The sequence below is a fragment of the Cervus canadensis genome, chromosome 6 (assembly GCF_019320065.1).
Source record: "Cervus canadensis isolate Bull #8, Minnesota chromosome 6, ASM1932006v1, whole genome shotgun sequence".
In the NCBI taxonomy this organism is placed as follows: Eukaryota; Metazoa; Chordata; class Mammalia; order Artiodactyla; family Cervidae; genus Cervus; species Cervus canadensis.
Genome location: NC_057391.1, coordinates 62,981,675 through 63,006,145, shown reverse-complemented (window position 1 = coordinate 63,006,145; position 24,471 = coordinate 62,981,675). Strand labels below are relative to the sequence as shown.

Here is a 24,471-nt window from a genome sequence, read left to right as displayed (position 1 = left end):
ACCTGATTAAACAAGAAGATATGAATAGATATTTTTCCAAAGAAGATAGACAGATGACCAATAGGCACATGAAAAGGTGTTTAGCACCATCATCATCAGGGACATACAGATCAAAACCACAGAGAACTACCTCCTCACACCTGTTGGAATGGCTATTATCAAAAATATAAGAAATAACAAGTGTTGGCAAGTATGTAGAGAAAAGGCAACACTTTTGCATTGTTAGTTGAAATGTAAATTATTGCAGTCATTATGGAAAATTGTACAGAGTTTCCTCAAAAAACTAAAAATAGAACTACCATATGATCTAACAATTTCACTTATGGGTGTTTATTTGAAGAAAATGAAAACATAATTTGAAAAGATAGGTATGCCTATGTTTGCTGTTGTTGTTTAGTCACTAAATCATGTCTGACTCCTAGCAATCCCATGGACTGTAGTCTGTCAGGCCCCTCTGTCCATGGGATTTTTCCAGGCAAGAATACTGGAGCGGGTTGCCATTTCCTTCTCCAGGTATCTTCCTGACCCAGGGATTGAACCCATATCTCCTGCTTGGCAGGTGGATACTTCACCACTGAGCCACCAGGGAAGCCCTACCACTATGTCCACTGCAATATGTAGCTAATTTACAATAGCCAAGATATGGAAGCAACCTAAATGTCCATTGATGGTTGAGTGGGTATACTAAGATGTGGTATACATATGTACAATGGAATATTACTCAGCCATTAAAAAGGAATGAAATCTTGCCATTTGTGGCAACATGGATGGACCTGGAGGGTAATATGCCAAGTGAAATAAATCAGACAGAAAATCAAATACCATATAATGTCATTTATATATGTAATCTAAAAAAACAACAACAAGTGAATAAACAAAACAGAAACAGACTCATAAATACAGAGAACAAACTGTTGGTTGTCAGGAGAAGGAGTGGGGGGAATGGACCACATAGGTGAAGGGGATTAAGAGGTACAAATTTTCAACTACAAAACAAACATCACAGAATATAATAAATAATATTATAACAATTTTGTATGGTGATTGATGGTAGCTGGATTTATTGTAGTGATCATTCTATAATGTATGAAATATTGAGTCACTATACTGTACACTTGAAACTAATACTATGTTAATTAGAACAGTTAAAAAAAATCCATATTTATATTTCTCTAAGATAAATAAAGCATGCCCACAAAAAGACTTGTACAAGATTGTTTACAGTCACTTTATTCATAATACCTGAAAACTGGAGCAATTCAAATATCCATCAACAAGTTACTCAATGAAAAACTTCAGTTTAGTTAAGTCACTCAGTCATGTCCGACTCTTTGTGACCCCATTGACTGCAGCACGCCAGGCCTCCACATCCATCACCAACTCCTGGAGTTTACTCAAATTCATGTCCATTGAGTCAGTGATGCCATCCAACCATCTCATCCTTTGTTGTCCCCTTCTCTTCCCGCCTTCAATCTTTCCCAGCATTAGGGTCTTTTCAAATGAGTCAGTTCTTTGCATCAGGTGGCCAAAGTATTGGAGCTTCAGCTTCAGCATCAGCCCTTCCAATGAATATTCAGGACTGATTTCCTTTAGGATGGGCTGGTTGGATCTCCTGGCAGTCCAAGGGACTCTCAAGAGTCTTCTCCAACACCACAGTTCAAAAGCATCAATTCTTCAGTGCTCAGTTTTCTTTAGAGTCCAACTTTCACATCCATACATGACTACTGGAAAAACAATAGCTTTGACTAGATGGACCTTTGTTGGCAAAGTAATGTCTCTGCTTTTTAATATGCTGTCTAGGTTGGTCATAACTTTTCTTCCAAGGAGCAAGCATCTTTTAACTTCATGACTGCAGTCACCATCTGCAGTGATTTTGGAGCCCCAAAAAATAAAGTCAGCCACTGTTTCCACTGTTTTGCCACTTGCCATGAAGTGATGGGACCAGATGCCATGATCTTAGTTTTCTGAACGTTGAGTTCTTAGCCAACTTTTTCACTCTCCTTTTTCACTTTCATCAAAAGGCTCTTTAGTACTTCTTCGCTTTCTGCCATAAAGGTGGTGTCATCTACATATCTGAGCTTATTGATATTGCTCCCAGCAATCTTGATTCCAGATTGTGCTTCATCCAGCCCAGCATTTCTCTTGATGTACTCTGCATATAAGTTAAATAAGCAGGGTGACAATATACAGCCTTGATGTACTCCTTTCCCTATTTGGAATCAGTCTGCTGTTTCATGTCCAGTTCTAGCTGTTGCTTCCTGACCTGCATACATTTTCTCAAGAGGCAGATCAGGTGGTCTGGTAATCCCATCTCTTTAAGAATTTTCCACAGTTTATTGTGATCTACACAGTCAAAGGCTTTGGCATAGTCAAAAAAACAGAAGTTGCTGTTTTTCTGGAACTCTCTTGCTTTTTGGATGATCCAATGGATGTTGGCAATTTGATCTCTCATTCCTCTGCCTTTTCTAAACCCAGCTTGAACATCTGGACGTTCACGGTTCACATACTGTTGAAGCCTGGCTTGGAGAACTTTAAGCATTACTTTGCTAGCATGTGAGAGGAGAAGACTCTTGAGAGTTCCTTGGACTTCAAGGAGATCCAACCAGTCCATCCTACAGGAGATCAGTACTGGATGTTCATTGGAAGGACTGATGTTGAAGCTGAAACTCCAACACTTTGGCCACCTGATGCAAAGAGCTGACTCACTTGAAAAGACCCTGATGATGGGAAATATTGAGGGCAGGAGGAGAAGGGGACGACAGAGGATGAGATGGTTGGATGGCATCACTGACTCAATGGACATGAGTTTGGGTAAACTCCAGGAGCTGGTGATGGACAGGGAGGACTGGCGTGCTGTGGTTCGTGGGGTTGCAAAGAGTCAGCCATGACTGAGCAACGGAACTGATACTGATACTGAGATGAGTGCAATTGTGTGGTAGTTTGAGCATTCTTTGGCATTGCCTTTCTTTGGGATTGGAATCAAAACTCACTTTCTCCAGTCCTGTGGCCACTGCTGAGTCTTCCAAATTTGCTGGCATATTGGGTGCACCACTTTCACAGCATCATCTTTTAGGATTTGAAATAGCTCAACTGGAATTCCATCATCTCCATTAGCTTTGTTCCTAGTGATGCTGCCTAAGGCACACTTGACTTCACATTCTAGGATGTCTGGCTCTAGGTGGGTACCATCGTATTAAGCAATAATGGCTGATTCATGCAAAGGTAGGGACGGATCTTGCAGACAATACACTGAGAGAGAGGGAAACAGGAAAGAGTACCTACCACTCCTATTTTTAAGGTGACAGAAATCAGAAGAGTGATCACCTAAACGCTAGAAGATTTAGAATGGGGCTTGAGGAACTCAAAGATTATGAAAATGCTCACATATCCTGACTGGTTGGTGGTTATACAGCTGATTACATTTAGCAAAACTCATCAAATTATACACTAAAAAAACCTATGCTTTTGAATGTAATTACTTTATATCTATTTTTTAAAGTAGACGAGAAAAAAAAGGCAAGTAACAAGTAATAAAACTAATATTGATTTAAGGAGCAATTTGGTGTGGTAATAAAATTTTCTTTAAAACTTTAAGCGAAGAAAATATTTCATTAAGTTCAGCTGATTTATGTAATTAAACAAGGACATTAAAAAGCCCTGCAAATGAAAAACAACTAAAAGCTCCGCAAACTCTGACTCCCCTCTCCTCCATCCGTCCTTTCTCCGATACCCGCGAGGGCCAGGTAGCTGCAGATCGGACCCAAGCGTAGACCACGGTCAGCCGCCGGCTACTCCCGCTCCTAGCCGGCCCAGCCCTCCCACCATTCCGCCCTTCATCAACATAGCATCGCGGACACGCCCAAAGAGTCCGCTTACACCTACCCTTTGAATGGTCTGTTCACCTTTCAATCAATTCAAATATGGCAAGGAGCGAGCCAATAGCGAGCCTCGTCGAAGGGAAGAGGCGGGCACTTTTACCGGAAGTGTTGCTTAAAATACCTCCAATCAGCGGCTGTGTGCGGGAAGTTTGAATTTTTTCGATTCTTGTGGTAGACGTTCCTTCTTCGGAGGCGGCGGTGGTCTTCCGGGCCCAGAGAGTTCCTTTTAGTTTGGTTGAGGTTTAACGCTAGAAACTGCCTCAGGTAGGTGGTTGCTGGGGAGCTGGAGGAGGACACGGTTCGCGTCTTTCTAGAAGGTATAAAAGGGTCCGAGGACTGGCGGCAAAGCTATGAACTTCGCTTGGGGGAGACTTCTTTTAGGACCGAAGTACCTCTCCTTCCGGAAGTTGCTGACGCCGTCCTCCGGAAGAGTAAATAATTGTTGCCGAGATCTGTGTAGCAGCAGCATTTCACCGCCGGGGCGTAATTGGCCTTTGGCCCCAACTTTATTCCAGTGGCTCCTTACAGATTATGTGACAACTAAAAACGCTTGGGTTGACAATCCCTGGGCAAGCAAGACTAAGTAAGGCATTCTAGACTTTCAGGCTCGAAGAAACTCCAGTCAAGGGTAGACAACTTAAATGTGTGTGAAGAGCCGGGCTGCGGGGCTGGGGATTTCAGCTCCACTACCTTTTAACAGTGCTTATATGGGCAGTTAATTTACCTAATCTGTATAAGGGTAGTTATACTACCTTTTAGGATTTAGATGATAATAAAATATGCCGTCAGTGTTAGTCCTTTCTCGCTTTGCTGTGTACAGTACAGTGCTATGCCGTATTTTAAATAACTAATACATAGTTTTTATTTTTTCTTTAATAGCTGCTTAATATTGTTGCAGGAAAAGCCAATTTTGACTCCAGGTTGGAACTGTTTCTTTGACTTGCTTTTCCGTTGCTTTTGTTATTATAATCATGCATAATGGCCTGCCTCAGAGAATCCTACCCCTCTGCTTGACTCTTAAACTAAAATGCCTTTGTTCAGAACCCTAGACATTAGTGTACCATCTTCTTGGTCAGCTCTCCGAAATAAAGTCCTTGCCTCTACACTTCATCTCCCCTTCATTGGCCTGCTGTGCAGCAAGGAGAGCAAGTGTTCCATAGTATTTGTGAGAAGTGGTAAATCACATAGTAGAGGAGTGTTCTTAATAAAAAGCACAGTTCTTTATCACTTCCTCTGGACCCTTAAAGGAGAATGTTTTTAGCATTCAGTTCAGTCGCTCAGTCGTTTCGGACTCTTTGTGACCCCATGGACTGCATCTTGCGAGGCTTTCCTGTCTATCACCAACTCCCAGAGCTTGCTCAAACTCATGTCCATCAAGTTGGTGATACTGTCCAACCATCTCATCTTCTATCGTTCCCTTTTCCTCCTGCCTTCCATCTTTCCCAGCATCAGGGTGTTTTCTAATGAGTCATTCAGGTCAGATGAATTCTCATATTTTATATTCTATTGATTGCTTGAATTTTAATTTGCCTCACTTTTTATGCAGATTTTTATGTGCAGTTTTCTAGGGTACTTTCTTATTCTTGTTGTTAATTTTAATTTGCCTCACTTCTTATGCAGATTTTTATGTGCAGTTTTCTAGGGTACTTTCTTAGTTATTCTTGTTGTTGAAGAGCATTGTGTGCTTATATATTTTTAAAATTCCTAGTGACAGACTTTCCATCCTTCCCTCCCCCCCCCCCGTTTTCTTTTAAGTTGGCAAGTTGGAGAATTGGTCCTTTTTCTCCAGTTTGGCTTAGTTGTTCTCTCCACTAGCTGTTTAGGTGAGGCCCTTAGATTTTCCAGTTTCCTTTATTCTATTCCTCAGTTGGAGCCTGGTAGGCTGCAGTTGATGGGGTCGCAAAAAGTGGGACACGACTGAGTGACTTCACTTTCACTTTCAGTTGGATCCACAGTTTCTTAGAACCCATGACATCATCTTTCTTGTTCTCTCTTGTTTTGCTTCAATACATTCTCAGGGATCTTTCTAAGAAAAGAGTATATGCCAAATAAACTATACGACTTCTTACATGGCTAAAAGAATTTTATTCTGTCTCACCAAAGCAAGCACATGGTTATCCTTCTACATCATTATGGTACTTCTGAAAACGCTTTTTTCTCAATCTCATATTTGACTGCCTATTTATCTTCTCTACTATATAATAGGCATCTTGTGTTGTTTTTTTTTTTTTTTTGTCTTCTGGGTTGAGAAAAAGTGCCAGGCTGCCTGCACTCATCATCAGGGGAAGGTTAAGGCAACTATTCTGTATACTGTCCTTCACTTACTTTTCCCTGTTTTCACCTTTACTGCATACATTTTGCAATGTTCTCTATGGTAAGCCTAGAACCTCTTTTATATATTCCAGACCTTGGCTTCCTAGATTTCATTTCACCTGTCAGACAAGTTCCTATTCAGAACCCCAAAACAGGTTGTAGTATCTTCTCTTTTGATAACTTTCTTCCCACTCTTAAGTCACATGTTTATTCCATTTTGTATTTTAACATTTTTATTTCCGAAAGCTCTGAAGTGGTACAGGAAGTGAACTGGAATCTTACATTTTTAAAATATAAAATGAAATTCCATGTAAGTTGGTCTTTCTCTGTTTTTCCTGACAGGATGTCTTCATCACATTTTGCCAGTCGGCACAGAAAGGATTTAAGCACTGACATGATTAGAACTAAAATTGCTCATAGAAAATCACTGTCTCAGAAAGAAAACAGACATAAGGAATATGAACGAAATAGACATTTTGGTTTGAAAGATGTCAACATTCCAACCTTGGAAAGTAGAAGTCTTCTTGAATTAGATGAGACATTTCAAGAGCTTGTTCCAGAAAAGGCCATTATCAAGCCAAGTAAGTAAAGATTGATTGTAATTTCAAGTGCTTTGAAGAGAAATATCTGAGAGTATTATTACCTCAGAAGAGTGGTTTAATACCTGAGGTTAAAAAAAACCCTGACCAGAAGAATGGAGTTTTGAAATACCATTCTAAATAACTCTGTTTTCCATAATTAAGTACTGCCTATTTCAAGCAAAGACTGAACATCCCTATCTAGGCTAATGCCATTCACCTATGGAGTATTATAACATTTTTTACCTTTATGGCCTTGTCAGAATCCTAATTTCTTCTAGAGCTTAGGTAAGATAAATGTTAACAAGATAAGTTGATAAGGGTTATATAAAAATATAAGTGATTATGATAATTTGCATGCTGCAACTAAAAAAGAATATGGATATGCTTGATTGAAGTATTCACAAAGTAAGGATACTAAATCACAGAATTCATCCCTGTAGTTTACCTAGAAGGATTTGGGGTATTTAGGAGGGGAAGAACCAGTTAAAAAAGAAAGGAATGATCTCAGCAAAACATAAAGATAATAAAAATGAGTGTCTTAGAAGGCAAGTGATACTATAGAATGGAAGGAAGAGAACTGGAAAGTGGCATGCATTTGCAGAATGAGTCATTGGACTCCTATGTAGCTGTGTTTATATAGCAGGTACTAGGAGCTAGATTGCAGTGAAACAAAGCAAAAATGAAGTTTGAAGAAGTGGCAGAGAGTGATAAAGTCTTAGAAAGTTTATAGAGAAATGAGATGTCACGTTGTTCTAAGTGTTAACTGCTTCAGTTTTTATAATTTTTCCAGAACCAGTGTAATGTTTGACACACACAAGACTCTCAACACATAAAGCTTGATTGCTTCTGTAAAAGGGAGGGGTGGGTTAAAACTATTTCTTCTAGATTTGTCATTTTTGTGATTCTAAAAGAAAGTGAGAAAAGGAGTTGGATTAATATGTTGTAGCATTTTTGTTTTTGTTTTTGAGATGAAGTGATGGTTTATGTTTGAAGATCAAAGGAAGTGGGTTGGTCTTTGAGGGGCATAGAGTAAAGAATAACATCTGTTAGGAATTCAGAGGAAATGAAAACTGGGTCATAGAACTGAATAAGATGGACTTTGAAGAAAGAGCTGATATTTTCTGTGAGAAGAGGTGATGTTATTACCTTCGAGTTGTCTCCTTGCTTCTACTCGGACCCTCTCAAACTTCATTCCTCAGCCAGAATCTTTCAAATGAAATTTAACTTTGTCAGTGTGCTATTCAAGTGTCTTTTATTCCTCATATCCAACGGCCTAGAGGTAGGAGTGGGCCAGGTGTGTTCCAGAGAAAGTGAATAGGGAAGCATGGCTGGAGAAAGCAAGCAAGTTCCCAGAGAGCCCTGAGGGCCATCATTATAAGGACATTGGCTTTTACCCTGAAATATGAAATGTTTAATGGATTAATAAGTGTTTCTCTGATTTACGATTTAAAGGCATCTCTTTGGCTACTGTGTTGAGAATAGATTGTGGGATGGCAAGCATAGCCTCAGAGAGACCAGCTTGAAGACTGTTGTAATAATTTAGTTCATGGTTGACCACAGTGGTGAAAGTGTTAGTCGCTCAGTCATGTCTAGCTCTTGGCGACCCCATGGACTATAGCCCACTAGGCTCCTCTGTCCATGGAATTCTCCAAGCAAGAATACTGGAGTGGGTTGCCATTTCCTTCTCCAGGTATCTTCCTGACCCAGGGATTGAACCTGGGTCTCCTGCATTGCAGGCGGATTCTTTACTGTCTGAGCCATCAGGGAAGCCAGAGTGGTAGCCGCAAAAATAGTTGGTTGAATTCTCCTGCATTGCAGGCAGATTCTTTACCATTTGAGCCATCAGGGAAGCCAGAGTGGTAGCCGCAAAAATAGTTGGTTGAATTCTGAATGTATTTTGAAGGTTGAACCAATATGATTTCTTAATGGATTCAGTGTAGGACTTGATAGAGAGGTCAAGGGAGGAGGTTCAATGATTCAAACACCACTCTTCCACTGCAGGGGGTGAGGGTTCGATCCCTGGTAAGGGAACTAAGATCCCACATGCTGAGTGGCCAAAAAGTTAAATAAATAAATAAATGTAGGTAAGTAAGAAAGAGGAATCAAGATGATTCCAAAGTTTTTGGCCTGAGCACCTAAAAATATGAAGTGGCCATTTACTAAATTGTGAAAGACTGAGGGAGTGGTAAGATTGAGAGTTCAGTTTTGCATGTGTTAAACTGAAGATGCTTATTAGATGTAAAAGAGAAGATTTTGAAAAGGTAGTTGGATATCCAAGATGAGTTCAGAGAAGTCTGAGCTAGATATGTAAATTCAGGTGTCGCCAACTTATACATGGTATTTTGGTTTTTTAAATATTTGTTTGGCAGTGCCGGATCTTACTTGTGGCACTCAATCTTCAATCTTCCTTGTGGCATATGGGATCTTAGATGTGTCATGTGGGCTCTAGTTCCTTGACCAAGGTTCAAACCTGCATCCCCTGTGTTGCAGGACAGATTCTTAACCATTGGACTGCTAGGAAATCCCCTGGAATTTTTTTTCCTGAATATTTTCCATATGCAGTTGGATGAATCTGTGGATGTGGAAGCCAGGAATATGGAGAGTCAACTGTGAAAGGAAAGAAAGAAGTAGCATGCATTTTGTGTGCTGTTCCAGCCATATTCACTTGTGCATTGCAGGTGGGAAGTAGACATAGAGAGGCGTTTAACTGGAATTGGGATTTTGCCAGAGTGAGAGAGGGGCCAAAAAGTTGAGTAGTGATTGTGATGATAAATCATGGGCTCTAAATTGGATATGAAAACACTTGATGTGAGGGAGGTGAAAGACAGTGAAAATATGATCATAGATCAGGAGCGTGTAGGTACGTCCTGGTGGAACCAAAGAATTGTTGGAAAGATAAGATATGGTAATCAGAGAGTGGATTTCTTAAAATTGGGCTTATGAAGGACATACAGTATTCATCGGTAATAAAGAGATCTCAAGTGCCTAGTTATCTCATGAATGAATACAGGTGTGACAGGAAATTGGTCCTCTGAGCCCTTGAAGTCTCTGGCAGGGCCTGGATTGATCAGACCTCTCTCTCTTTGGCTGGTTAGTTGCATTTGACCACAAGCAGTGTGGTCTGTGAATGTTATTTTATGTGTGCCATGACACGAGAAAGGTAGAAATACTAGTGTGGGTGTGATCATGGGAATGGGTACCTGAGATACAGTGGAAGAAAGAACACCTAAGAACTGAGAAGCTAGGGTACTGGATGAGTCTTCAAGATTTGTGCAAGAGTAGTGATGGAGACAATGACAGTGAGCCACGAGCTAAAGCCTTCAAGGAAGGAGAAACAAACATGGAAACAGCTTAAGATACTGGGTAGTTAGATCTGATGACACGCAACATAAAGCTGGGATCTTTAAATGAAAAAGAAGAACTAATCAGGAACCAACAATGAGGTCATCTCTCCTCTTTAGGTGTAGTGATACTCTAGTGTGGGAGAAAAAACAGTCAACCTCTTGAGAGGACAACTAGGGAAGCAGTGACTTCAGGGGAGAGCCAGGTTTCAGTTCAATCAAGAGCTATGGGGAACCTTCAGAGAAGTCGAAGTCGAAGATAAAGGGGTTTGTTGATGACTGATCACTTGATCATCTGTGCTTTTGCATATTCTGTACTCTGCCCGGGGTTTTCTTTTATTTAACAATTTTATCAAGGTCCAATTTATATACTATAAATTTCCCTCATTTTAAGTATATACCTTTTTGTAGTAAATTTACTCAGTTATGCAGTTATGTATGGATTATTTTTAATCCTTACCCAGGGGACAAACACTTACTTATTCCTCTGAACCTTTTTTAGGTATGCTATCTTAGGGAAGCATTTCCTGATCTGTCCAGATAGCTGTTGTACTGATTCTTTATTATGTGCATTCTCCTTTTTATTTGATGCTAAACTGGAACTGTGTTCCCTTGAGCCCCTCAAGGGCAGACATTTTCTTACTTATTCTTCCTACCTAAAAATGGTTCACACATGGTAGCCACTTATATTTTTCATATAAAAATGTTTCAACAATATAATAAGCATTGTATTGTAAAATGCTTCATAGTTTAAAGAAACATAAGATTTATGTAGAAAACCTAAATTGAGCTAAAGAAACTGACAGGGAGCCCAAATATCAAAAGAAAGAAATAGTATTAGTTATCCCAAAATTCAGTGGCTTAAAACAATAAATGTTTATTAATTTACATAATTTTTGTGGGTCAGGAGTGCAGCTTGGCTAGATGGTTCTGGAGACTGCAGTCATGATGTTATCCGAGGTGCATCTGAGGGCTTGACTGAGACTGGAGATCTGCCTCTACCATACTGTTTGATTGTTATAAAGGATTCACTTCTAAAGTGACTCATTCATGTGACCAGCAAGTTGGTGCTGGCTTTTGGCAGAGGCCTTAGTTCTTTGTTACCTGGACATCTCTATGGGGCTTCCTGAGTCTCCTTATGATGGTTCCACGTGGCCACTGGCTTCCCCCCAGAGCAAGTGATCTCAGAGTGTATGCGTATGTGCTAAGTTGCTTCAGTTGTGTCTATTTGTGACCCTATGGACTGTAGCTCTCAAGACTCCTCTATCCATGGGGATTCTCCAGGCAAGAAATGCTGGAGTGGGTTGCCATGCCCTCCCTCAGGGGATCTTTCCAACCCAGGATCTAACCTGCATATTCATGGAGTTTTCTCCATCATTTCCACAGTACTTTCTTGGTTACACAGGTCAGCCCTATTCAGATGGCAGGGGATGACAAAAGGCATGACTACCAGGAGGTGAGAATCACTGGGCATCAGCTTGGAGTCTGGCTATCACAGAAGTTAATTAATTTAAAAGTGAAGTAATACATCCCTAGTACATAGCAAGCAATTAGATATTTGAGCAAGTGAAGTCAAAAGAAATAGGAATTTTAAAACAGGTGGAAATAAATTGAAGTGCTAAGGAATTAACAAGAAGTTACTAAAAGCACTTCTTAGCAACAGTTGAAGTTAGAAGTTAAGATATTTGCCTAATTTTCTATCTGAAATATTTTATATACTGTTTTTTCTTTTTCCTACTTAGAGTCAACAAAAACTGTTGTCTTTGATCAACGAAAACAGATGCTCCAAAAATACAAAGAAGAAAAACAACTTCAAAAATTGAAAGAGCAGAGAGAGAAAGCTAAACGAGGAGTATTTAAAGTGGGTCTTTATAGACCTGATATGCCTTGTTTTCTTTTCTCAAACCAGAATGCTATGAAAGCTGAGCCAAAAAAGGTTAGTATCCTAACTTGATACAGAGAAATAGTTGCTTTTAACTGGTATTTTCTTTAAGAGATTAGATGACTAAAATAATCATTTCCCTGAGTCCCCTAGTTGATAGGGGTGGAAATGACATAATAGTAACTCTGAAGATGAAAACAGAGTCTCTTGATGTAACTGCTGGTAGGTTGAGATTGGATAAAACCAGGGGAGAGATTGGAAAAAACCTGGTAGAGTCAGGCTAAAGAGTGAATGCTGTGCCAGAGTATTTGGCATTTATCTTATAGGATATGCAGAGTTAAGGGAGGCTTATAAATGAGATTGTACTGTTATCAAACTAATATTCAGGAAGATTACCTTGCCTTGAGGGTTATAGTCTAGAAAGGCAAGCTTTTAAAGATGGCAAGACCAGTGGTGAATCATATATTATGACTATTCTGTATACATAGACTAGGTGAAATGAGGTAAGTGGACTGGGCCGTTGGTTTAAAAAGAAGAAATAGGTTTAAGACATCATTTTTTCAGAGCTATAATTGACATAAATCTCAGGTGTGCATCATAATGAGTCATTATTTGTATACATTATAAGATGACCACCGTAATTAGTTAACATCTATCACCACACATAGTTACAAAATTTTTTTTCTCGTGATGAGAACATTTAAGGTCTACTCTTGACAATGTTCAAACATACAGTATAGTATTATTAACTGTAGTCACCATGCTGAATACTATATTCCCAGGACTGACTTATCTTTAAAACTGGAAGTTTGTACTTTCTGACTACATTCACCCTTTTTGCCCAACCTGCACCTCTGACAACCACCAGTCTCTTCTTCTTTTTTTTTTTTTTCAGTTTAGTTTAATTAATTTATTTGGCTGCACTGGGTCTTTAGTTATGGCACATGCAGGGTTGTTATGGCACAACATCTTTGTTGTGGCGTGTGGGATCTTTAGTTGTAGCATTCCAACTCTTACCTGTGGCATGCTAGATCTAGTTCCCCGACCAGGGATCACACCTGGGCCCCCTGCATTGGGAACACAGAGTCTTAGCCACTGGACCCTCAGGGAAGTCCCCCACCAGTCTGTTCTTTAGGAGGTTGGGTTTTTTATTATTATTTGTTTAAACTTCCAAATATAAGTAAGGTCATATGGTATTTGTCTTTCTCTGGCTTATTTGTTTAAACTTCCAAATGTAAGTAAGATCATATAGTATTTGTCTTTGTCTGACTTATTTCACCTAGCATAATGCCCTCAATGTCCATTCATGTTGTCACAAAAGGCAACATTTCCTTCTTTTTTCATGGCTGAATAATATTAAAAACACACACAAATGGACTATTAGTTTCTTTATTCACTCATCCATTGATGGACACTTAGCTATTATAAATAATGCTGCAGTGTACATGGGGGTACATATATCTTGAGTCATTGTTTTCAAAGTACCCCAGAATTGGAAATGCTGGATCATACGATAGTTCTAGTTTTAATTTTTTGAGGGTCTTCCATACTATTTTCCATAGAGGCTGCACCAATTTACATTGACAACAGTGTAGTAGGGCTCCCTTTTCTCCATATCCTCACCAACGCTTATTATTTTTTGTCTTTTTGATAATGGCCTTTCTAACGTGTCATATAAGACATCTTAAGAGATAAATTTGACAGGACTGGTGATCTCAAGTAAGTAGTGAGAGGTAAAGGAAGTTGAAGAGTTAAAGGTGATTGTTCTGAAGATAATAGTTTGAGCAATAATACAAGTTTTATAAAAGGCTCTAGGTTTGTCCACCTCAGTTCAACTAACTCAAATTCATGTTTATTTTATGATTGAGTAATATTTCATTGTATATAGGTACCATAACTTCTTAATCCATTCATCTGTCGATGGACATCTAGGTTGCTTTCATGTCCTGGCTGTTGTAATTAAGTGCTTCAGTGAATACTGGGGTACATGTGCCTTTCTGAATTACAGTTTTCTCAGGGTATATGCCCAATAGGAGGATTGCTAGAAAAATGATACAGATGAACCTATTTTCAGGGCAGGAATAGAGATGCAGATGTAGAGAACAGACTTGTGGACACAGCAAGGGAAGAAAAGGGGGGATGAATTGAGAGAGGAGCATTGAAACATATACATTACCATGTATAAAATAGATAGCTAGTAGGAAGTTGCTGTGTAACACAGGGAGCTCAGCCTGGTGCTCTGTGATATACTAGGGGGTGGACAGGAGGGTGGGGTGGGGGGAGGCTCGAGAGGAAGGGGATATACATATACGTATAGCTGATTCATGTTGTATGGGAAAAAATGTATGGGAAAAAAATAATGTTACAAACTTTGCTGCTGCTAAAAGAGATGAGGAAGGCAAGAAAAGGAACAAGCTTAAGTGGGTGAATATTAATAACCTTTTAAAAAAATCCTATTTGGAAATCAGGCTAGAGACTCATGCTAAGATGTGGATTTAGGATGTGATATTAGGAGTTAAGTTAACTTAATGTGATATTAAGTTGTAGGACTAAATGAAACCACTCAGTAAGAATATGTACAATTATCTGAGTGAGGTCTAGAGAACAGCTTCAGGTGGGCAGTGATAGGTTGAAAAGGACTGATCAGATGACAAGAGATTAAATGCTAAAGGAAAGGGTGATGTAAAGAGAATGATTAATAAGTCAAGGATGAAGTTTGACATATACCCCAGTGTTCATTGCAGCACTATTTGCAATAGCCAGGAAACAACTTAGATGTCCATTGACAGATGAATGGATAAAGAAAATGTGGTACATGTATATACAATGAAATATTACTCAGCCATAAAAAGGGGTGGATTTGAGTCAGTGGTAGTGAGGTAACAAGACCCTGTTATACAGAATGAAGTAAGTCAGAAAGAGAAAACAAATATATTAATGCATTTATATGGAATCTAGAAAAATGGTACTAATGAACCCATTTGCTGGGAAGGATTGGAGACACAGATGTAGAGAACAGACTTGTGGACACAGCGGGGAAGGAGAGGGTGAGATGAATTGAGAAAGTAGCACTGACATAAATACACTATCACATGAAAGCAGATAGCTGGTGGGAAGTTGCTGTATATAACCCAGGGAGCCCAGCCAGGCGCTCTGTGATGGCCTGGAGGGCGTGGCGTGGGGGCAGAGAAGGGAGCCGCATGAGGGAGAGGAGATACATATATATGTATATGTATATATATATATATATTATCATTGTTATATGGCAGAAACCAACAACATTTTATTTTTTTATTTTTTTTATTTTTTTTTTTTTAATTTTTTTATTAGTTGGAGGCTAATTACTTCACAACATTTCAGTGGGTTTTGTCATACATTGATATGAATCAGCCATAGATTTACACTTATTCCCCATCCCGATCCCCCCTCCCACCTCCCTCTCCACCCGATTCCTCTGGGTCTTCCCAGTGTACCAGGCCCGAGCACTTGTCTCATGCATCCCACCTGGGCTGGTGATCTGTTTCACCATAGATAGTATACATGCTGTTCTTTTGAAACATCCCACCCTCACCTTCTCCCACAGAGTTCAAAAGTCTGTTCTGTATTTCTGTGTCTCTTTTTCTGTTTTGCATATAGGGTTATCGTTACCATCTTTCTAAATTCCATATATATGTGTTAGTATGCTGTAATGTTCTTTATCTTTCTGGCTTACTTCACTCTGTATAAGGGCTCCAGTTTCATCCATCTCATTAGGACTGGTTCAAATGAATTCTTTTTAATGGCTGAGTAATATTCCATGGTGTATATGTACCACAGCTTCCTTATCCATTCATCTGCTGATGGGCATCTAGGTTGCTTCCATGTCCTGGCTATTATAAACAGTGCTGCGATGAACATTGGGGTGCACGTGTCTCTTTCAGATCTGGTTTCCTCAGTGTGTATGCCCAGAAGTGGTATTGCTGGGTCATATGGCAGTTCTATTTCCAGTTTTTTAAGGAATCTCCACACTGTTTTCCATAGTGGCTGTACTAGTTTGCATTCCCACCAACAGTGTAAGAGGGTTCCCTTTTCTCCACACCCTCTCCAGCATTTATTGCTTGTAGACTTTTGGATAGCAGCCATCCTGACTGGTGTGTAATGGTACCTCATTGTGGTTTTGATTTGCATTTCTCTAATAATGAGTGATGTTGAGCACCTTTTCATGTGTTTGTTAGCCATCTGTATGTCTTCTTTGGAGAAATGTCTGTTTAGTTCTTTGGCCCATTTTTTGATTGGGTCATTTATTTTTCTGGAATTGAGCTGCAGGAGTTGCTTGTATATTTTTGAGATTAATCCTTTGTCTGTTTCTTCATTTGCTATTATTTTCTCCCAATCTGAGGGCTGTCTTTTCACCTTACTTATAGTTTCCTTTGTAGTGAGAAACCAACAACATTTTAAAGCAATTTCCTCCAATTAACAAGTAAATTTAAAACTTAAAAAAAGATAAAATTTGAACAGATCAGTTAGACTGTAGATTAGGTAGTCTGGTGCTTTGCAATTTAAAGATACATATAAACGATCTCATTGACTATATACTCATTCCTGATTTAAGTAAGAATTGAATAATATAAAGCCCGAAGATACAGTTTCTTTTTTAGGCCTCATGAATCTCAATAATTCATTTGACAGATCTTTGATTATTTACTCTGTATGATCTTAGGGTAATGTAGAAGATACCAAAATTAATAGAATGTAGTTCAAGTGGAAAGATATAGATAAATATATTCTATATATTAGAGGAAGGAGAGACTGTTTTCATTGGAGGAACATCAGAGAAGACATCTTGGAAGGGATTAGACTTAAGCTGTCTTTTCAAGAATATATAGGATGCCATTCATTGGTCTCGCAGAAGGAAATGGCACCCCACTCCAGTACTCTTGCCTGGAAAATCCCATGGACGGAGGAGCCTGGTAGGCTGCAGTCCATGGGGTCGCTAAGAGTCTGCATAGGAGAAGGCAATGGCAACCCACTCCAGTAGTCTTGCCTGGAGAATCCCAGGGACGGGGAAGCCTGGTGGGCTGCTGTCTATGGGGTCGCACAGAGTCAGACACGTGACTTAGCAGCAGCAGCAGCAGCATTCATTGATCTATACTGTAAACAAATTTTAAAATATGATAAATATGTGTAAGAGGAACAAGAGACCTATCATTGTGTTAAATAGTATGATTCAGTGAGGAGTCAATAATTGTTCTTCATTTTGTTCAGGCAATAGCCATTGCTGAATTTTAATCCCTTTAAGTACTGTTAAGAAAAGCCTAATTTCTTTAGCACTAGGTTTTCATTGAGATTTGGAGAAGAAAAATGACTTCTCATCTAGAGAAGTCTGATTATGCTTCTTAAGAAATTTTATAGAGTTGATAAATACCTTATAATTTTTCAATCTTCTCAATTTTTTCCCACATTTTTTGATCAGGTCTCCATTTTCTTACTGACAATGAACAGCTGTGTGATCATGAGATTTGAAGGCAGATTGTCAAAGCTAGGGGAAGTAAGCTGTACAGTGCAGCTGTACAGTTTCTTTTCATAAACAGAAAAAAAAAGATCCTAGTACTCAAGTTTGTTCGTCTGTGTGCTGTCGCTCAGCTGTGTGCGACTCTTTGTGACCCCATGGATTGTCATCCGCCAGGCTCCTCTGTCCATGGAATTTTCCAGACAAGAACACTGGAGCAAGTTGCCGTTTCCTACTCCAGGGAATCTTCCCAGATTGTTCATCTACCCCATTCCAAATATGTCCCGCTAATCATACAAATGAGGATCCTAATAACTTTGAAAATATGCTTTGAAATTTCTTCTCTTTCCTCATTGAAAAATATGAGTAAGTTTTAGAGCTATTAAACATATTTTAAATCAAACCAGAACCAGAAAAAATAGTAATTTAGGGAGTTCCCTGGCAGTCCAGTGGTTAGAACTTGGTGCTTTCACTGCTGGGGCTAGGATACAATCCCTTTTCAGGGAGCTAAGTTCCCGCAAGCTGTGCAGCATGGCCAAAAAAACACACAAAAGTTAAAAAAAGAAAACCAGTAAGTTAGCAAGTATCTTTTAGCCATAAATGATTAATATAAAAATATAAATTTAAAATTAAATATTTTTTATTTATAACTTTAAAATGAGAACTTTGGACTTCGCTGGCAGTCCAGGGATTAAGACCCCGAGCTTCCAATTCAGGAGGTGAGGGTTTGATCCCTGGTCAGGGAACTAAGATCCCACATGGCATGCTGTGCAGCTGCTCAAAAATAAATAAATAAAATGGGAGCTTTATTTCATGAGACATAGAAGTACATTTTGCAGTTTATTTAATATATTTTTTAAACTTTATCTCCTTTTGACTGTTTTAAGGCCGTTCCATCTTCTGTACGGATTACAAGGTCAAAGGCCAGAGACCAAATGGAGCTGACTAAGGTACAGTTGGTAGTTTAGTAGGTCACTGTTACTAAAATGACAAATTGTACTTTTTTTCTGAGTAAGTAAATTTATTTTTAATTTAATATCAGCTTTAAGCAATAGTGATTATTTTCTCAGAGTTAATAGTACCAGAATAAATGCTACTGTATGGTGACAGAGCAGATTTGGCTACGTGCCAAGGAAACAGTCACTTAAAATATTTTGCACAGACATCCTTTATGAGATCTATACTAAACTCTGTGACACATTCTTTTTTTATTTACTGGGCTTTTATTATGTATTCCATGTCACCATGAAGCACAGATAGAAATATAAAGCACATAGGGTGAGTTTTATAAATTTATGGGTCTTCAAAACACTGTTATGGATAAAGTTACTATGAGAATTACTAAAGTCAAGTCAAGTGGGCAAGGAGAAAAATAGTGTGCTTCTTTGTCAGGTGAGGAAGCTGTTTCATGTAGTTACTGAATCTGAGTGACTGTCACGTTCCTCTAGGCTCTAGGATATAATAGTGAATAAAACAAACAAAATTTCCTGTTTTCAAGGACTTTACATAACACATAGTGTTAAAAAAAAAAAAAAGAACCATGAGGTGTGTCAGATGGTCAGAAGTATTATGGGGGAGATGAAAGAAAAGAAAGAATGGAGATGGAGAGTTTTGAAGTAGGTGTAGGGTAGAATTTTGATCATGCCTCACTGAGATGGTGGCAGTTTAAATGCAGTTTTTCAAGAAGTAGAAGAGTGAGTTGTGGGGAAGAGCTTTCTTCCAGGGGAGGAATTTTCTAGATAAAAAGATACCTGTTGTGTTTAAGGAGTCTCAGAAGATTATAGTCAGTTATTTTTTTAATAGTTTTTCTAAATTCTGGGATTCTGAAAAAGTTTGTTAGGAAATTTATGTAATGGAAAACTTTTTTCTTCATCTCATTTAGGGTAGTGGATATTTTGCTGGTTCGTTTACAGTATCATATTTCAAATGAGGTGTCAGTTTACACCTTAAAAATGTGGTTTGGTTCATTATGCAATTAAATCACCTAATTAATACCTTATCTTTTAAATAGAGTGATAATGGGATTGATGTTCGAGCAAGCCGACCTGGTCAAAGACAGACTTCTGAAAAGAAAGTGTTGGACAAAGAGAAAAAAGGTAGAAATATTGGCAATTTTTGTAAGTTCTGATATTGCCACAATAATTTAAAACCACCAAAAGCATTCGGTTTTATTTTTTTTCCCACAGCTGTACAACCTGTAATGCTGCCAGTGAGAATGACTCGATCATCTACTCAAGCAGCAAAGCAGATTGTCAAAGAAATCCCGTCTACAGCAGCAAGAAAGCCAGAGACAAGGGCTATTAATGGTAAGAACAATTTCTTGATCAGTGACTGAACTAGGATTATGTTTTGATCCTTGAGGGTTTTTGTGTTCAGTTTTTAAGATCATTATATACTTCTTTGAGTAGGACAGGAGGAAATGGGAGATTCTAACTCCTGAAGGCAGGTTTTGTGCCCTGATAATCCTGTTAGCACACAGTGGGTGCTCAAATGTTGAAATGCTGAATTGGTGTAAGCAGTGATTCAAAGAGAAAAATTAATGGCCCCAATAAATTACAGTCCATCATTTGGTGGATTGCAGTGTAATCATTTAAGAACAAGGTATGGGGGAAGATGGCTGAGCAGGTGACCAAGTCGGTGCTGTTCGTGTGTCTGGGTAACATCTGTCGATCACCCATCGCAGAAGCGGTTTTCAGGAAACTTGTAACTGATCAAAACATTTCAGATAATTGGAGGATAGACAGTGCAGCAACATCCACGTATGAACTAGGAAACCCTCCTGATTATCGGGGGCAGGCTTGCATGAAGAAGCATGGTATCCCCATGAGTCACGTTGCCCGACAGGTTACCAAAGAAGACTTTGCCACTTTTGATTATATACTATGTATGGATGAGAGCAATCTGAGAGATTTGAATAGAAAAAGTAATCAAGTTAAAAACTGCAGAGCGAAAATCGAACTACTCGGGAGCTATGATCCACAAAAACAACTTATCATTGAAGGTCCCTATTATGGCAACGACGCGGACTTTGAGACCGTCTACCAGCAGTGCGTGCGGTGCTGCAGGGCCTTCCTGGAGAAGGTCCGCTGACCAGGCCGTCCCGCTGTGGCCCAGGCTCGTCCCCCCAGGCCATGTGTCAACTGTCAACAGTGTCCCTTCCGAGCCAAGGCCGCAGCCCTCCCTTCAGCTTACTCGCTGTTTCTCACCTGACAAAATAATTGTAGATGGAAATCAGTCTTTGTGTTTAGCAAAAGAGTAAATAAAAAATCTCTGATTCAGATAGTTTATGGGGTAAGAGTTCCTTAGACTTTGCCCCAGTTACAAACCTCCCACTTTGCCCCAGTTACAAAATCAGTGGAACAGTCGAAATAGTGGAGCAGCACAGTAAAACATGATGAAGTGAATAAGACGTCCCTCCAGGAACCCGCACTACCTCTCCCTCCGGACGGGCCCCTGCCTGCACTACCTCTCGATGCCAGGGCCTGGCATCCAGCGACGCTGGTCGAGTGTCACGCGCTCACAGTGCCCACGCGTGTATTTTCAGGACAGGAAGGAGGGAGATTTGTGGGATTCACCTTTAGCACCTTCACTCCTTCTTAGTTTGTGTCTGTGTAGCTTATTTCATAAGGAAGTCAGCTTATTTGTTCCCATTTGAACCCCTTTGCCTCTGGAAATGTAATTATATCCAGGAGAAGTGTGTGCTGGTTTATCTTATGGTCAGTTTGGGGACTGTGTCTGCTTCTACATGCATATAATTGCCTGAATGCCAATTATAGATCACCTTGTGTGGGAAAAAGTATTAAGTTGGAAAAAGTCCTTTTATGTTGGAATACTTAAATATTGATATATTAAGCATTCTTTTGTCAGTGCCTGGTTGTAGGGAAATATACATAATTTGTGTGCACTTTGAAATAACTGATCTAAAATTCATATGAATGTATGTCAGACAAAATTGTTCTCAAATAAACTGGGGAAATTAGAAAAAAAAAAAAAGAACAAGGTATGAAAAAGCACTTAATGACATGGTTAATGATATTAAGTGGGCAAAGAGAAACAGTTAAAATCCTGAACAGTATGATCGAAATTCTATAATGAAATAGGTATGTGAATGTGAACTTTGGAAAATCATATTCTGCAGTGTCAACAGTGATTACCACTGAGTAATGTAAACTTTAGTAAAATTTTTGTTTTTGTGCTTTTTACAATTTTTTCTAATTTTCTGTAATAAATATGTATTTTATATTTAGAGGCAAAAGGTAAAATACCTTAACACCTTTTGTTTTGTTTTGAAAACAGATGGCCTATACTTGAAACAGGATATTTCATCTCTTTTTATCCTATTTTCTAATATGATTTTTTATCATAACCTCCTTTAAGCTGTACATTTCTATTAAGCCTTTTTTCCTTTCCCAAATTACCTAGTACTTTTTTTTTTTTAACTTGTACTTTTAATGCAGCATTTTTTTATCTAGTCAAAATGGGTGTCTTATTTCACTTTTATTTTAGGTAATGAAGCAGACAGAAAGGCACCAAATCAAGGAAAACCTGCCAAAAAGATAGGAACAAAACTTGACAAGGTAGAGTATAAACATGTTTATCTCTAGATACTTTGAAAATCTCATTGCTACTTTCATAAAATGGAAATTAAGCATATAGAACTGCTTCAAGAAGTTGACTTGCCTTGTGTCTTAAAACCTCTTGAACCATAAAGAAGCGTCAGGAGGTTTTACTCGTTTTTCAGGTGCCTTATCCTCAGAGTTTTATAGTTAGAGAAAGCATAATTTGGTTAACAGGAAATAGAGAAAAGTGATAGAAACACAGCTGACAGAAACCTTCATGTGGGAACTCGCTAAGAGAGGATAGAGTAGGGTGAAATGTATTGACTTTGGATTCACTTAGGCCTGAGTCTGAATATTGTCCTATTAGCAAGCTATGAATTTGTTTTCCCATCTCCAGTACATAATACCTACAAAAGAGTAGTTTTAAGAACGAAATACTCTAATGTTTATGACAGTGTCTAGCATAGTACCTTATAGGGTCTTCAGAAAAGAGTCACCATTTTGAGGTCCCAATGCCTCGGTTTATAATCAATGCTATAGTTCCTTAACCTTAAAAAAGAAAGTTATACCGAAGTATAAGAAATGTGGCTATGTTGTACAGCAGAAACTAATACAACATTGTAAAGTAATTATACTCCAGTTAAAAATTTAAAAATTAAAAAAAAGTGTGGCTAGATTCTTAACTGAAAATTAAAAATCAGAAATGTAAAATCCTCTAAAAATTTTGTTTGTACGGGTGGGTGAAATGTGTAAAGGTTGTCAAAAGTTACAAACTTCCAGTTACAAAGTAAGTACGGTCTGGGGATGTAATAACATGGTGACTATGGTTAATAATACTGTGTTGTATATTTGAAAGTTGCTAAGAGGATAGGTCATAAAATTCTCATCATAAGAAAAGAAATTTTAACTATGTGTGGTGACAGATGTTCATAAACTTATTGTCTAGATCACTTTGCAATACATACAAATATCAAATCATTATGTTGCATGCCTAAAACTAGTATCAGGTTATTTTTACAAAAAATCAAATAATTAAATTGACAAAGAAAATAAGCATCACATTATATTTGGTTAATCTCACTATGTCACATTGAAAGATATTTTTTTCATAGGATAAATTTATTTATAATCAAGGTTATTGTAAAAGAGGATTTGTTCCTTGACAATAATAGTCATCCAATAAACACTGGATTTCTGATTCTCAAATCATTGTAATTATCAACATAATTTAAATAAAAAGTGGGTATTTGTTAGTTGGGTAATTTTTCCACCTTAGTTTTCATATATTTTAATTTGCCATAATACCTAAAATCTATTATTTAGTCTTTTAATGAGGATTGGTTCTCTCTTTCTGGATCATAGTTAGCTGGTCTACTGATTTCATATTTGCATTTAACTGTATTTATTTTTCTTTCTTAAATTACGTACATGGGACACATATCTCAACTCTAATATTTTCAGACTTGTAAAAATTGGCTTGAATATATCCCCAGGAGAGAAATTCTCACTCTATTCTGTTTCCTTCCATCTAGGTCATTTCTTTTAAAGTTGATAATGAAGAAAATACTTTGGATTCACAAACCAGGGCAACAAATGGAATGAATACAGATGGAGTCTTATCAAAAATGGAAAATTTATCTAAGACAAACAGTGCAAAAATGAAAGGGAAGAATTCCTTTGCACCTAAAGATTTTATATTTCAGCCACTAGATGGTCTGAAGACCTATCAAGTAACACCTATGACTCCCAGAAGTGCCAGTGCTTTCTTGACACCCAGTTATACCTGGACCCCGTTAAACACAGAAGTGTAAGAATTTAAAGTTAATAATGAATTCTTTGCTAAGATGGTTAACAAGCACCTTTCTTAGATTTGTCCTGTGCTTTTTAAAGGTTAATGTTTAGTTAGTAAATTATGTATATGTATTTATATTATAAATCATGGAAATTTGGTCTTTTAAAAAAATTCTTCAAAAGGGTACAGTAATGTACTAGACAGTTTTACCATTTCCTATACATTGTTTTTATCAGTATTTTCATGGTACTCTTTGTGGGGTTTTTTTGCTTTTAATAAGTGATCTTTTTATAAAGACTTAGAAATAAATTTTTAGAAGAAAGAAACTGTAATACTGTAGCTCAGAAATGGTTTGGGGTTTTTTGTCTTTTTGCTGACTGTTACTTTAGAAAAATTACCTGTAAAGACAAAAATAATTAACTTGCAAAGTGAGGGAAAATCAGTTGGAATCTTTAATAGAAACAGCATGGTTGTTTTGCAAAGACTGGCTGGCACCAAATTTACTAGAAACTGCTCAGCAGCATGCAAAACTATAGAGTGCTTATGTTCCATGAAGAGATCTTTGTAATCTTTGGATCTCATAATTAGTAAAGACAGACGTTCCCACTATAGGTGTTTAAATGTGTCCAGAATAGAC

The 24,471-nt window shown here is 38.2% G+C and overlaps 2 protein-coding genes across 4 annotated transcripts in view; both read left to right on the top strand.

Annotated features, from left to right (window-relative positions):
- The first annotated feature begins 4,004 nt into the window (after positions 1 to 4,004).
- DLGAP5 (DLG associated protein 5) overlaps positions 4,005 to 24,471 on the top strand; it is a 45,318-nt gene continuing 24,851 nt past the window's right edge. For 2 of the 3 annotated variants that reach the window (XM_043472151.1, XM_043472152.1), the window contains exons 1-8: positions 4,005 to 4,142; positions 6,534 to 6,772; positions 11,856 to 12,049; positions 18,371 to 18,433; positions 19,495 to 19,579; positions 19,670 to 19,789; positions 21,990 to 22,060; positions 23,575 to 23,849. In XM_043472151.1, coding sequence (XP_043328086.1) covers positions 6,535 to 6,772; positions 11,856 to 12,049; positions 18,371 to 18,433; positions 19,495 to 19,579; positions 19,670 to 19,789; positions 21,990 to 22,060; positions 23,575 to 23,849 — 1,046 coding nt within the window. In that variant the 5' untranslated portion in view covers positions 4,005 to 4,142; position 6,534. Of the gene's footprint in view, positions 4,143 to 6,533; positions 6,773 to 11,855; positions 12,050 to 18,370; positions 18,434 to 19,494; positions 19,580 to 19,667; positions 19,790 to 21,989; positions 22,061 to 23,574; positions 23,850 to 24,471 lie in introns of those variants that run through there. The other variant, XM_043472154.1, reaches the window with a different exon arrangement.
- Positions 20,070 to 20,753, top strand: LOC122443678 (low molecular weight phosphotyrosine protein phosphatase-like). The gene has a single exon (XM_043472156.1). It carries the CDS (start codon positions 20,097 to 20,099, stop codon positions 20,571 to 20,573), a length of 477 nt encoding a protein of 158 aa, XP_043328091.1. The 5' UTR covers positions 20,070 to 20,096; the 3' UTR covers positions 20,574 to 20,753.